General features: G+C 39.9%; 1 protein-coding gene across 2 annotated transcripts in view; it reads right to left on the bottom strand.

Moving 5' to 3' along the window:
- Positions 1-3,437: 3,437 nt before the first annotated feature.
- Positions 3,438-16,046, bottom strand: part of LOC131520002 (NKG2-F type II integral membrane protein-like) — a 29,399-nt gene continuing 16,790 nt past the window's right edge. For both annotated transcript variants that reach the window (XM_058743681.1, XM_058743682.1), the window contains 2 exons: positions 6,604-6,707; positions 3,438-6,121 (listed from right to left, as the gene is read on the bottom strand). In XM_058743681.1, the coding sequence (XP_058599664.1) occupies positions 5,992-6,121; positions 6,604-6,707 (234 nt within the window). In that variant the 3' untranslated portion in view covers positions 3,438-5,991. The remainder of the gene's footprint in view (positions 6,122-6,603; positions 6,708-16,046) is intronic.

Genomic DNA, 16,046 nt, shown 5'->3' with positions numbered 1-16,046 from the left:
ATGCTATTTTTTTTCAATTTTTTAATATTGATCTATTATTGAGAGAAAGAGACAGAGAGACAGAGTGAGAGTGGGAGAGGGGCCGAGAGAGAAGGAGACAGAATCTGAAGCAGGCTCCAGTCTCTGAGCTGTCAGCACAGAGCCTGATGCGGGGCTCCAACTCACGAACCGTGAGATCATGACCTGACCTGAAGTCAGACGCCTAACCAACGTCCCAGGTGCCCCTGGGATGATATTTTTAAAGTGAGCAAAGAGGGGCGCCTGGATGGCTCAGTCGGTTAAGCGTCCGACTTCAGCTCAGGTCACGATCTCACGGTCCGTGAGTTCGAGCCCCGCGTCGGGCTCTGGGCTGACAGCTGGGAGCCTGGAGCCTGCTTCCGATTCTGTGTCTCCCTCTCTCTCTCCCCCTCCCCCGTTCATGCTCTCTCTCTCTCTCTCTGTCTCAAAAATAAATAAAGGTTAAAAAAAATTTAAAAAAAAAATAAATAAAAGCAAAGGGAAAGAAAAAAAACCCAAAAACCTGTCAACCAGAAATACCTTACTCAGGCAGCATGACAGCATGATCTCCAATAGCCAAATTATAGAAAGAGCCCAAATGCCCATGATCTCATGAATGGATAGATATGGTATTTTTCAGAGTTAAAAATACCATAGTAGTAGGGGGGGACCTTAGGCTTGTCTCATGCCTCAAGCACAGCTAGATCAACATCAAATCACTCTGAATGCCTTGGAAATTGATGACAAGGCAATCGATAAGAGAACAAGCTGCATAATTCAAGGTAGAGAATGTGGCAAGTACGCGGAGCAGGGGAACTGGGGAGAGAGAAAATCAGCCTTGCTGCAGAGGGTCAGAGCCCTTTACGCAGAGAGGAGTAAGAGAGAAGGAGGGAGAGAGCAATGCATTGGGTTCATGTAAGAAAAGCACTCTTCCCAAACCACTGGTAGGAGAATTATGAGGAACTGACTCTTCCAAGTTTTTGCGAAGAGTTAAGCTGAAATTTTGAGTTTTTGGAAGTCTGTGTCATTCGCCGGAGTAGAGTCGGGGCCGGGGGGTGCATTGCTCCTGGGTAGAAGAAAAGGAGGCCCGGAATGTACCGTGGACAGGGTGGGATGGCCATCCCTTGGGTTGCACGGGGAGACTTATCCTCTCCAAGGATAAAAGACCCAGCTGGCGCCTTTGAGTGGGCATTCAACAGCAGGACACAGAGGTACAGGAAAAGGATAGAGGAAGTGATCACAGCTTTTTTCCTGTGCCTCACCATAAACTCCAGGCATCTGCCCAGCCATGCAACTGCTTTTCGGAGACAGACCAGCGCCAGGCGCAATGCTGTGAGGTTCTCCCCTGGAGGAGGGGAATGGGTTCTATGCCTTGCCGCATCCTTTAAGATCTGGAGTTTTGAACCCCAGTCATACACCAAAGATAAAACACAGGAGAACTGTGGCACCACAGTGTGTGGAAGAACTGGGCACAGAAGGGTCGTGGGCAAGGATCTGACAGAAGCCTGGGACACAGGAAGGGAGATGGTTTGCTTGCCCATGAGGGCTGTCTGAACAGTGGTTCCACTAGCCGGGGATGACAGAGCTGGGTGATGCCTTTTTCCCCCACCCACCGCATGGCCAAACTTCAGACAGCAATCCAGCATCTCCAGTAGAGGCTAGCACCCTTACACCAAACCCACCCCCTGCACCCTACAGGGACATCTTTAGGAGGACAGGTCTGACTGTAAGCCAGCGCAGTTGACCTCTTCCCCAGGGGTTTCGGTGGACCCCCTAACCCAAGCTCACTTTACTGAGTAATTCTCCTAGCTTATTATGGGTACATATAAAACTTTGGGCATCTTATTATGCATATATTTAGATATGTATTTGGGGAGAAAATTGGGAGGGGTTCTACATCAGAAATACATTAAGCAGCTCCTCTCTTACTTTTCTCCATTCTCCATGGTAAGAGATGCGTGGGTGTGGGTAGGATACTCCAACATTGAAAGGAAAAGGGCACTTGAGCCTCTTCTTTCCCTGGGCCCCTGTAGGTTCCCCAAATCTAGCAGCTGAACAAGTTTGCTCGCCAAGCCTTGACAATGCTTTTCAAAATTTCTTCAATTCCCAACGAGACAGTGTGAGGTGTTGGTAGTGGGTGAGGAGACTGGGCTTTTGGCCAACGAGACAGAACAGGAAATGCAACCTGATTTCAAAAATGGAAACACATGTCCCCCCCCAAATTACTCATGTAGTGTCCATAGATGATGTGTATGAAATTTCTCAAAAACCATTTCTTTGATGTTTTATTATTTATTTTTGAGGGGCGCCTGGGTGGCGCAGTCGGTTAAGCGTCCGACTTCAGCCAGGTCACGATCTCGCGGTCCGTGAGTTCGAGCCCCGCGTCAGGCTCTGGGCTGATGGCTCGGAGCCTGGAGCCTGTTTCCGATTCTGTGTCTCCCTCTCTCTCTGCCCCTCCCCCGTTCATGCTCTGTCTCTCTCTGTCCCAAAAATAAATTAAAAAAAAAAAAAACGTATTTATTTTTGAGAGAAAGAGAGACAGAGCACAAGCAGGGAAGGGGCAGAGAAAGAGGGAGACACAGAATCCAAAGCAGGCTCCGGGCTCTGAGCTGTCAGCACAGAGCCTGACGCGGGCCTCGAACTCACGAACCACGAGATCATGACCTGTGCCGAAGCCGGACGCCCAACCGGCTGAGACACCCAGGTGCCCTTCTCAAAAACCATTTTTAAACTGAAAATATCTTTGATATATATGATCAAACTCCTAAGTCAGATTATATTTCTAATACCCAGCTAAACAAATATATTGTAACAATAGAGCTTTGGATGAGTGGAAGGAAGAAGACAGTTTTAGAGCTTGGGTTTTCTTAGAAATCGGCCTCTATGACCTATTTGGAAAAGCAAAATATAAAGAGATCACATATAGGAAGAACCTATTGTGGCTTGGCTATATTTTAAGGATATTTAGGCATTATGTAATTTATTCCTCAGCCCTTGACCTTGGCTACATATACAGTTACCATATCACAGGTGATGGAACTGAAGCATCAAGTTTTTAAGTGAAAATGACCAAGATTTAGTGAATACTTAGGTGTCAAAAGGTGTTTTTCAAATAATCTTCAAGCAACTCTATGAATAAGATACTATTTGCGTCATATTTTATGGGAGAGGCAAGCGAGACAGATCAGTTTTCTGACTCATAGAACTAAGAGTGTGCATTCAGAATTACATTGAAATGACCTGGTTTCATTGCTGATGTTTTTAAACTTTACACCTTACCGCTTATTCCACATTTGTAAGTTGATCAAGGCCCCTGGTGAAAACATCTGCCTGCTGTTGTTTCCCGTTATACAAAACCACCTTACAAGAATTTTTGGTACAGAGGAAAGAAAAATCTAGATGGAAGTTAGGAACGTTCTATTTGTGTGTGTGTGTGTGTGTGTATTTCTCATGTTTATTTTTTTACAAACAAAGATATCTATCTCATGAAACACAATGAGAAAAGTATTCCTATGGTTATTATGGTAAATTGGGTTATTTTTCAGTGAACTTACGTTTCCTCTAACTGACCACTTTGAAAACAGTATACTTTGCAGACAATTAATGACAGGTTTGACCATAGGACTTGTTTTCATAATATATTATGAGTGGGAAAGTGATACCTTCTGAGCTCAGAGTGCAGGCAGCAAGAAGCACATTTCTGCTGGCCCCTCTGACAGCTGCTAATCTCTGCTTTAAAAGGTCGTATACCACATAGCCCACTGTTCTAAGAATAAACAATACAAAAGGTTCTGAGCTGCATCTGTGGTTTGCAGTCAAGTCCATGCAACCCAAGCTCATCAACTAAAACGCAGCCAAACCACAAATGGGTGAACGAGACATAAAGGCTTATTTTTAGATGCCAATGAAATTTGGGTTGTTTGTAACACAAGTTTAGCAATTAGTACATCTGCCACTTACATATTATATGAAATTAACTTTGAATATCCATCTATTTCCTCTGTATGAACATGGGAAATAAATATAAAGAATATGTCTATATTCAAGAGATCAAAGCATATGAAATGCGAATTTATTTTGCGACTTTGAGTTTTATCTCTCTTCCTCTTGTCACTGAATTACAGTAGAAAAATCTCTGAATCACTATCAGATTACTAAAGTTTGTCCTGTGATATGGCAATAATTAGCTGTTTTACCCACACAAATATCTGTCCATTTTTAATTCTTGTTTTCTTCATCATTTACTATTTTATTTTTCATGCCAAAGTATTTATTTATTTATTTATTTATTTATTTATTTATTTACTGGGAGAGTGGAAACAAAGCAAGGGCAGAGAGAGGGGGACAGAGGATCCAAAGTGGGCTCTGTGCTGTCAGCACAGAGCCCGACGCGGGGCTCAAACTCACGAACTGTGAGATCATGACCTGAGCCGAAGTTGGACGTTCAACTGATTGAGCCACCCAGGTGCCCCTGCCAAAGTATATTTTTAAATTTGCTGGCACAGAACGATAGAGTGAGGACACAGATAATTTAATAAAACAAGATACCTTCCAAAATATCTGAAATCCTGGTGAGGAAAACAGTAGACAAGAAGAAGTACCAAAGGACACTGGTTATTATTCATTGAAAAAGCAACCTCTCCCCAAAAATGAACCTAATCTTTGATTAGTGCTGCACTAAAACGGATTCAGAAGGTACAGCTTGGTTCCATTCTCTGAGGAAGTGGGCAGATCTGAATGGCTCTTAGACGGCAACCCTGGGATTGTTGCATGATACCCTGAATGCTTGGTTATCAATTTAGTACTCTCAGCTCCAAATCTATCCCTCAGTGCTCTTTTCTCAGATAACGGTGCAAGATCCTATCAATTTTCTCTCTTGCCATCTCACAGGAGGTTGACTTCTGTTGGTAAAAGGCCATCGAGAGACACTGCAGCAGAAAGGGCTCTTCTTCCTGGTTCCTTGGTGTTTCCTCTCCTTCGGCCACTATGGCTTAGTTGCCAGCTGCCTGTTTGCAGGAAGTCCTGTGTATTCAGCCTCCACGAGTGTCTGTGGCCAGTGCCAGTTAAAGTTTCCTCTTCCAGCCTCTACCTGCTAACACTCTGGCAGGGGGTTCTTCCTGCCTGCCAGTCTCAGACCGAGATCCTTCCTCACCAAGTTCAGCCAGGGGACCGTGGAGCTGCTCTGCCCCAGGTCAATCCAGTGAGCATGTCGGCCATGAAGCTGTGTGCACCCACATTGTCCTCGATGACATCTAAATCCCATCTTCAGAGAGCGGACCTGGCTTCCCAGTGATCCCTCCTTTCGGTACTTTCCTTTAAGCCTAAGGTATTCTTATAACTTTGTTTCATCCCCTCATGCTAGGCTTTCCCATATAGTTAATAATTCTTTATATCAAACTTCTCCTGGTTTCTGTCTCCTGCCTCAACACTGACTGATAACCTTGCCACTCTGGGTCGTTCAGCCTTCACATGCAGCCCCTTTCGGGCTAGAACAAATCAATTAATTTGGAAATATGAGTGGGCTTTTTCACCCTACCAAGGGCTTTATCATAATAATGCTTGATATTATCATTTATAATGTATATGTAATTTATTTTAATAAATAACAAAAGTTTAAGAAATAGATGATATGTTCCTGAGTATATATATTTTTATGTTAATATAAATAAAGATTTAAAAATAATTCTACCACCCTAAGGGTAAAACCTCAGGTACTCTTTGGACCTTGGGTGATTATGATATATCAATGAAGATGAATCCTTGGTAACAAGTAAAGCATTCTAATGAGTGATGTTGATGATGGGAGACAGCATGCATATGTGCATACTGGAGGGTTATGGGAAATCTCTGTACGATTCTCTTAATTTTGCTGTGAACCCAAACCTGTTGTAAAAAATAAAATCTTAAAAAAAATAACTCTAAGAAAATAATCATATGGCTTGAAGAAATGAGAAATATGTTCTTTATAGATGGTGAAGCAGCATTATATCAGATTTAGGTAGGTTGACGTGCCTGGTGCTTACAAATATATGTTTTTATTTCTAAGCAGGATTCAATTAAAATTTTTTTGGCCTGAACGTATAAAAATGTACAATTGTGGTCCCATTCTGAAGATACTGACAACCTGAAATATAGAAAATAATATCTAATTAATCTTGGTAATACATAATTTTAAATCTTAATGAGCATGCAATCCATTTGGACTAAGTTATGTATCTAAATCTGAATATTTTCCATATTATTTTTCTATGGAAACACTTCAACAATGGTGTTTCTAAAGTTGTTCCATTAAGGGGCGCCTGGGTGGCTCAGTCGGTTAAGCATCCGACTTCAGCTCAGGTCATGATCTCACACTCCGTGAGTTCGAGCCCCCCGTCGGGCTCTGTGCTGACAGCTGGGAGCCTGGAGCCTGCTTCAGATTCTGTGTCTCCCTCTCTCTGACCCTCCCCTGTTCACGCTCTTTCTCTGTGTCAAAAATAAACATTAAAAATAAATAAATAAATAAATAAATAAATAAATAAATAAGGTTGTTCCATTAAAGCTGTTTTTTTTTTCCTATGACAAATTCTTTGAGGCGTAAAATAAAGGAGTTGTGAAGAAACTTACGGTTTGGAAAGGAAAGTTAAGCCTTTTGGCCACAGCCATGAACTATTATTTCTTGTCTGGGAGACTCTACACCATGAAGAACGAATGAAGAAGTCCAACATATACTATGAGAGAACAAATTTTATTAGAAGTTACATCAAAGCTCTTATACTCATGTGAAGTTTGTAGTAACAAGTCAAGCTCATTCTTTGTGACTTTATAGAATCTTTCAAATTGTAATACAGTGCTATGCACTGAACCCATTGTAAAGATATCTTAGTAGGACTAAGTGAAGAAGACACACTGCCATGGATAATAATTTGGGGTTCTGACAATTGTCCTGAGGTTAATAATAATAACTTGTGAAATATTTATTATTTTAAAAACTCCTAGAGATTCAAGTAAGAAGTACCTTTGTAATCTTCTTGCCTAGGACTGCTCCCATGCCTCTCCACCTACCCACCCTAGTGCAGTGATCAAAAAGAATTGTACTATTGGGGCGCCTGGGTGGCTCAGTCAGTTGAGCATCCGGCTTCAGCCCAGGTCATGTTCTCCCGGTCCATGAGTTCGAGCCCCGCGTCAGGCTCTGTGCTGACAGCTCGGAGCCTGGAGCCTGCTTCTTGTTCTGTGTCTCCCTCTCTCTGCCCCTCCCCTGCTCATGCTCTGCCTCTCTCTCACCCTCTCAAAAATAAATAAACATTAAAAAAATTTTAATAAAAAAAAAAAAAGAATTGTACTATTTATGGGGCACCCGGGTGACTCAGTGGGTTGAGCGTCTGACTTCATCTCAGGTCACGATCTCACGGTTCATGAGCTCAAGCCCCGCGTTGAGCTCTGTGCTGACAGCTCAGAGCCTGGAGCCTGTTTCAGATTCTGTATCTCCCTCTGAGCCTTCCCCACTCGAGCTCTGTCTCTTAAAAATAAACATTAAGAAAAAAATTTTTTTTAAAGAATTGTACTATTTACAATTTGGGAAGACTGAAAAAATCATGGTGCAGTTGCCTCAAGGGCAGACATGAGTAAGAGTGGGGAAAGGGATGAAATAACCATTGCTTTTTCAGCTCAAAGTGGTGAGTTTGCTTGATAATGAATGAGGGAAACTCACACTTTCCTTTATCTGAGCTCAAGGCCCCAGTAAGTAAAATGGGAAGATATTGAAGGGAAAAGTACAACAGAAGAGATGATATTAGCTCTCTACACACTTTTAGCTGATGGGGAAAATGCGCCCACATGTAGAGGAGACCCAGATAAAAGCGAAAGCTGAGACTTGAGAATTGACAGTAAAGTTATGAGCACTCCCCTCCCACACACACACCCCACCCCTCCCCACACACATACACATACACCTGCACATCCATCACATGGAAGAGGGTGGAAGCCTTACTGATTTGCAGTATTTGAACACAACCTTTAAAAAATTAGTGGTTAACATCTAAGCTGCAAAATCACAAGGGCAATCCCTAGGAAAATAGGCTACAAATAAACAAACAAACAAACGATAAGAATTAGGAAAAACTGATTTTGCAGTAAAAGCTATGCAAGATCCAAAAATAAGAAATCTAAGAAAAATGAAATACAATGCATGTTTACTAAACTACATTATCAGAAATGTGTACCTAAAAAAAATTTAAAACGTGCAAAGAAACCAGAAAATGTCTTCCATACTAAAGTCAATAGAAACTTTTCCTGGGAAAGATGTTAGAATTACTGAAAAAAAAAAGTATTTTAAAGTAACATTTATGAATATTTGTAAGTTATAAAGGAAACTATGTTCAAATAATTAAATGAAAATATGGCAGCAACATAACAACTAGGAAATATCAGTAGAAAAATGAAACTATGTGAAAAAAACACAGAGAAATTCTGAGTTTATAAATACCTGAAATGAAAATTTCACTCAATTGGCTCTATAGAAAATTGGAGATGCAAAAGAAAAACTTGATGAAACTGAAGAAGGGGTAACAGAATTTATTCATCCCATAGAAAAAAAATAACAGAGTTCAGAGATCTTCAATAATCAGAAAACCAGCATGGGTCTGAATAAAATCAAAGGCGGATAAAAGCAGAAGAAAAAAACAAACAAACAAACAAACAAACAGAAAAGCAATATTAACACTCAGTGAAAGAATAACTTCTTAAATAGCATTTTAAAAATATTTGTGGAACCCAGTGGCTCAGCAAACTACTAACAGAATGAGCACAAGAAACCCACATCTCATGACATGATAATGGAATGACCATTAAGTGACCATTAAGTGTCACTTGCGAACACAGACAAAAAAATAAGCCTGAGGGAACAGGGTGGAATATGAGGTGACTTAAGTCAGTGTGAAAATCAGGGAATGGGTGGCATATCTCCCACCTCCAGGAGACTTAAACCACATTATCTACCACAAAATCCACAGATTAGATCCAGATCTGATCTGTGTTCAGATTAGAGGGGGAATGACACCAGCAACACAAAACAATAGGAAGCCCCAGGCCCTTAATCCCCCATGGAAACAATAACTTAAAAATACATCCAGACACAAACCCATGTGTGGTCAGGCTAATCATTTTTGATAAGGGTGAGAAGACCATTCAATACGGAAAGGGTAGTATCGTTCACACATGGTGCCAGGAAACTGACTACCCACACACAAAAGAATGAAGGTGGATGCTTAGGTTTATGCCCCATCAAAGTTCATTCAACATGGACTAAACATCGGGACACCTGGGTGGCTCAGTCAGTTTAAGCATCTGACCCCATCTCTGGTCATGATCTCGTAGTTCATGAGTTCAAACCCACATCGGGCTCCACACTGACAGTGCAAGAGCCTGCTTGGGATTCTCTCTCCCTCTCTGTCTGCCCCTCCCCCAATTTTGTGTGCACTCTCTCTCCCACACACACAAAATAAATAAATAAACTTTTTTTAAAAATCGGGCTAAACACAAAGCACCTGCTTGGCTCAATCGGTTAAGCATCTGACTTCAGCTCAGGTCATGATCTCACAGTTCGCGAATTTGAGCCCCATGTAGGGCTCTGTGCTGACAGCTCAGAGCCTGGAGCCCGCTTCAGATTCTGTGTCTCCTTCTCTCTTTGTCCCTCCCCTGTTCACACACTCTCTCTCTCAAAAATAAATAAACATTAAAAAAATTTTAATAAAATTTTTAATAATTTTTTTAAAAATGGACTAAACACACAAACATAAGATGTAAAACTATCAAATTCCTTGGAGAAAACATGGGGGGAAGTACATAAAATTTTATTTGACAATGACTTCTTGGATATGACACCAAAAGCACAGACTACAAAGGAAAAGACCATTGTAGACAAATGGGCTACATCAAATTAAAACATTTCTTTGCATCAAAGGACATGATCCACAGAATGAAAGATAGAGTGGAAAAATGCTTGCAAATCATATATCAAAACAAAGATTTATATCCAAAATATATAAGGAATACAATGTCACTAATAAAAACAAAAACCCAATAACCCAAATAAGAAATGGGTAGGGGTGCCTGGGTGGCTTAGTCAGTTGGGCGTCCGACTTCGGCTCAGGTCACGGATCTCACAGTCCGTGAGTTCGAGCCCCACGTCGGGCTCTGGGCTGATGGCTCAGAGCCTGGAGCCTGCTTCGGATTCTGGGTCTCCCTCTCTCTCTGCCCCTCCCCCGTTCATGCTCTGTCTCTCTCTGCCTCAAAAATAAATAAAACATTAAAAAAAATTTTTTAAAGAAATGGTTAAAGGAATTAAATAGACATTAGAAAATATACAAATGGTCAAAAAGCATATGTAAAAGTGTTCAATATCACTGATTGTCAGAAAAATTCAAATCAAAACCATAATGAGATATCACCTCATACTTACTAGGATGGATACTATTTAGGAAAAAAGGAGGTGGAAAAAGAGGACCCTGGCACATTGTCATTGGGAAAGCAAATTGGTCAGCTATTATGTAAAACAGTATAAAGCTCCCTCCAAAAATTAAGAATAGAATTGCCCTATGAATCAGCAATCCCACGTGTAGGAAATTTTCTAAAAGAATTGAAAACAAGATCTCAAAGAGATACCTGCACACCCATCTCACTGCAGCATTATTCACAAAAGTCAACCAGTAGAAGCAGCTCAAATGTCCACTGATGGAAGAAAGGAGAAAAAAAAACCACAGTATACACAGAGCAGTGTAATATTATTATTCAGCCTTAAAAAGGAAGGAAATCCTATCACATGCTACAACATGGTTGAAATTCCAGGACATCATGCTGAGTGAAATAAGCCAGTCACACACACACACAAGAATACGATTCCACTTCTAGGAAGTATCTAAAGCAGTCAAACTGATGGAAACAGCAAGTAGAATGGTGATTGCTAAGGGTTCAGGGGAAAGTAGAGAAGTTCATTATGTCCATTGAGTATGGAGTTCCAGTTTTGCAAGGTGAAAGTTCTAGACATCTGTTGGACAACGATGTGAATACAGTTAGCACTCATGAACTGTATGCTTAGAGTTGGGTAAGATGCATGAAACTGTTAAAGTGTAGTGGATAAGATGTGAGACATTGTGTGATTCTAACTATATGATGTCCTGGAAAAAAAATAAAATAAAACTATGGAAACAGTAAAAAGATCAGTGGTTGCCAGAGCTGAGCAAGAAGGGAAGGATTGATAATAGATGAAGGACAGAGGATTTTTAGGGCAGTGAGCCTATATTATATAAATATGTAATGGATGATAAAAGTCTTTACACATCTCTCCAATCTCATAAAATGTACATAATCAAGAGTAAACCTTAATTTAAACTATAGTCTTTCGGTGATAAAGATGTGTCAATGTACTTTCATCAGTTGTAGCAAGTGTAACCCTAAGGTGGGAGATATTAACAATGGGAGAGTCTATGCATGTGTAGACAGTAGGGGTATATAGGAAACCTGTGTGCCTTCTCTCAGCTTTGATATGACCCTAAAATTTCTCTCAGAAATAAAGTTTATTTTTTATATAAATGGGTAATATGGTAAATTTTCTATTACTTTTTTTACCACAATTAAAAATAAAATAAAAAGCAAACAAACAGAAAGAGGGGATCTTGAAAGCCGCAAGGAAAAAACTACTAATTACATTTAATTACAACTAATAATATGATTAATAGAGAAGTTCTCATCAGAAACCATGAAGAATAAAAACAGGGAAGGTCAAAACCAAAGAGCTGAATGTGCTGGAAAAACAAAAAAACAAGACACAAACCAAAACCCCTCAAAAAAAAAAAACCCACAACAAAGCAAAACATGACAAAGAAAGCTTGTCACAGAAACGTTCCAAATTCAGCAAAACAGTCTTTCAAAACAGAAGGTGCATGATGACCTAACAGAGTTTCTTAGCAGACCTGTTCTCCGTAAATGTTTTTCAAGCTACAAGTAGATGAGAAGGGATGGTGTCCACAAGAAGGAAAAAAGATCAATAGAAATGGTAAATAAATATGTGGGTAAATTTAAAAGTCCCTGTGTGTGTTTGCTTCTCTCAATTTTTTAAGAGGTAAGATTATTTAAAACCACAATTAAAGCCCTGTATGGTTGGGTCTATACCATATATGGATACAACCTTGTGCTGGTAATTGAGCACATCAGAGAGGAAAGAAAACCTTATTTTGTTAGCACTTGTTGATTTCTGTGGTGCACAGTCACTGTGAAAGGTTCAAGTCACCAATGTGAAATCATGAGCACGGTGTTGAAAAAGATATGCATAATTAGTGGTCAGAAACCAGTATTAGCTGGCTTCAGCACTGTTTCAGAAGTACATACAGGTTTCCGTCCCTATCTGAAAGTAGAGCGCTTTTATGAAATCATCCGTAAACTGAAATGGCGTAAATTGAATAAGCTATTATCATTAATGCATATGCAAAAGTTTCAAGCATTCCCAGACTGCCACCTTGTCCCTGGACTACTACACCCTGCCTCTGTGCCCAAGCATCCCTGAACCTCATAATCCCAGAACTTGTGTCACTGAGGCATTTGCTTCACCAGCCAGAGTCACAGTGACTATCTATCCCCTGAGATGTAATTACAGTATCCCTCGGATATCGGCACATGCCTCCACCGTAGCCATCAGTTCCAGTGTGACAGCAGGTGAAACTGCCCAGGACCCTACACCGTGGAAGTTCCATTTGCACTTGTTCCTAGCACTATGGCTCCAATACTGCTTGGAGGGGTTTGAGTGCCAGCATGCCAAGAAGGGTCACCTCAGCCAAACCTTCTCCCATGCACAAGCCCAGAGAGGGTAGAATGTTTTCTTTTTCTTCTTCTTTTTACTTGCAGTACAGCTAACATACTATAGTGTTTTATTAGTTTCAGGTATGTAATAAAGTGATTAAACATCTCTATATGTTTCTCATTGCTCATCATAAGTATAGTCTTAATCCCGTTTACTTACTTCCCTTCTGGTAAGTTCTCCATAGTGAGAGTTTGTTTTTGGTTTGTCTCTTTGTTTCCTGGTTCACATGTTTTGCTTCTTAAATTCCACATATATGTAAAATCATACGGTCTTTGTCTTTCTCTGACTGTCTTATTTCACTTTGCATTATACTCTTTAGATCCTTCCAAGTTTTTTCAAATAACAAGATTCATTACTTTTTATGCCTGAGAAATACTCCATTGCAATAAATACATTGCAATGGTGTCTATACCTTTTCAAATTAATGTTTTTATATTCTGTGAATAAATATTCAGTAGTGGAATTATAGATCATAGGAGAGTTCTATTTTTAATTTTTTTAAGGAATACCAATACTGTTTCCACAGTAGGCTGCATCACTTTTCATTCACAGTCATGCACAAGCGTTCCTTTATCTCCACATCCTTGCCAACACTTGCTGTTTCTTGTGGTTTTTTTTTTATTTTAGCCATTTTGACAGATGTGACATGATATCTCATAGTAGTTATGATTTGCATCTCCTTGATGATCAGTGCTGTCGAGCATCTTTTCATGTATCTATTGGCCATCTGTGTTTCTTCTTTGGAGAAATGTCTGTTCATGTCTTCTACCCATACTTTAATTGGAGTATTTGGAGGGTTTTATTGGTTTTTTGCTTTTTTTTTTTTTTGGTGTTGAGTTGTATATGTTCTTCATGTATTTTGGATGCTAACCAACCCTTTGTTGGATATGTCATTTGCAAATATCTTCTCCCATATAGTATGCTGTGTTTCAATTTGGTTATTTCCTTTGTTATGCAGAAGCTTTTTTATTTTGATTTAATCCAAATAGTTTACTTTGCTTCGGGAAGCATATCTACAAAAATGATGCTGTGGACAGTATCAGTGAAATTACTGCCTCTGCCCTCTTCTAGGATTTTTTTTTAACGTTTATTTATTTTTGAAACAGAGAGAGACACACTATGAACGGGGGAGGGGGAGAGAGAGAGGGAAACACAGAATCAGAAGCAGGACCCAGGCTTCCTGCTTGTCTTTCAGCCCAGAGCCGGGGGGGGGCCTCGAACTCGCGGACTGCGAGATCGTGACCTGAGCTGAAGTCGGATGCTTAACCGACTGAGCCACCCAGGCTCCCCTCTCTTCTAGGATTTTTATGGTTTCAGCTCTCACATGTAGGTCCTCAATCCATTTTGAGTTTATTTTTCTGTATGGTGCAAGAAAGTGGTCAAATTTCATTTTTTTTTTAATTTTAATTTTATTTTTTATTTTTTTAAAATTTACATCCACATTAGTTAGCGTTGTTTTGCATGTAGCTGTCCAGTTTTCCCAGCACTATTTGTTTAGGAGACTTTTTCCCATTGCATATTCTTGCCTCTTTTGTCAAAGATGAATTGACCATATACTTCTGGGTTTATTTCTGGGCTCTCTATTCTGTTCCATTGATCTCTGCATCTATTTTTGTGCCAGTACCACACTATTTTGATTATGACAGCTTTGTAGTGCATCTTGAAATTTGGAATTTTGATACCTCCAGTGATGCTCTTCTTTTTCAAGATTGCTTTGGTTATTGGGCATCTTTTGTGGTTCCATACAAATTTTAGGATCCTTTGTTCTGGTTCTGTGAAAAAATGCTGTTGGTATTTTTATATGGATTACGTTAAATCTGTAGATTTCTCTGGATAGCATGCACATTTTAACAACATTTGTTCTTCCAATTCATGAGCATAGAATGATTTTCCATTTGTGTTGTCTTTCATTTCCTTCATCAATGATTTACAGTTTCAGAGTACATGTCTTTTACCTTCTTGGTTTAACTTATTCCTAGGTAATTTTTCGTGCACTTTCAAATGAAATTGTTTTCTTTTTTTTAATTTTTTTCTATGTTTATTTATTATTGAGAGACAGAGTGAGACAGAGCATGAGCATGGGAAGGGCAGAGAGAGGAGACACAGAATTTGATGAGGCTCTGAGCTCAGAGCCAACGCGGGGCTCCAACCCACCCACTGCAAGATCATGACCTGAGCCGAAGTTGGATGCCCAACTGACTGAGATTGTTTTCTTAATTTTTCTTTCTGCTACTTCATTGTTGGTGTATAGAAATGCAACAGATTTCTGTATATTAATTTTTGTGTCCTGCCATTTTACTGAATCCACGTATCAGGTCTAACAATTTTTTGGTGGAGTCTCATGGGTTTTCTAAATAGAGGTATGATGTCATCTGCAAATAGTTTTACTTCTTCCTTACCAATTGGATATCTTTTATTTCTTTGTGTTGTCTGATTGCCGTGGCTAGGATTTCCAGTACTATTTTGTTTTTTTTTTGTTTGTTTGTTTTTGTTTTTTTTTTTTTTAATTTTTTTTTTCAACGTTTTTTTTTATTTTTTTTTTATTTTTGGGACAGAGAGAGACAGAGCATGAACGGGGGAGGGGCAGAGAGAGAGGGAGACACAGAATCGGAAGCAGGCTCCAGGCTCCGAGCCATCAGCCCAGAGCCTGACGCGGGGCTCGAACTCACCGACCGCGAGATCGTGACCTGGCTGAAGTCGGACGCTTAACCCACTACGCCACCCAGGCGCCCTCCAGTACTATTTTGAATAAGATTGTGAGAGTGGGCAACCTTTTCTTATTCCTGACCTTAGGAGGAAAGCTTTTAGTTTTTCACCATTGAGGATGATGCCCGCTGTGGATTTTCATATATGGCCTTTATTATATTGAGGTATGTTCCCTGTAAACCTACTTTGTTAAGGATTTTTAACAAAAATGGATGTTGTACTTGTCAAATGGTTTTTCTCCAGCTATTAAAGTGATGATATGGGTTTTATTTTTTCTCTTGTTGATGTAATGCATCACACTGATTGATTTAAAAATACTGAATATTTGCATTCCAGCAATAAATTCCACTTGATTAGTGTGAATAATTTTTTAGTGTATTGTTGGATCTAGTTTGCTAATATTTTATTGAGGATTTTTGCATCTGGGTTCATCAGAGATAATAGGCTGTAGTTCTGGGTTTTGTTTTTGTTGTTGTTGTTTTTCTAGTGTCTTTATCTAGCCAGGGTAATG

The sequence above is a fragment of the Neofelis nebulosa genome, chromosome 8 (genome assembly GCF_028018385.1).
Source record: "Neofelis nebulosa isolate mNeoNeb1 chromosome 8, mNeoNeb1.pri, whole genome shotgun sequence".
Classification (NCBI taxonomy): domain Eukaryota; kingdom Metazoa; phylum Chordata; class Mammalia; order Carnivora; family Felidae; genus Neofelis; species Neofelis nebulosa.
This window is presented reverse-complemented; position numbering and strand designations above follow the sequence as displayed.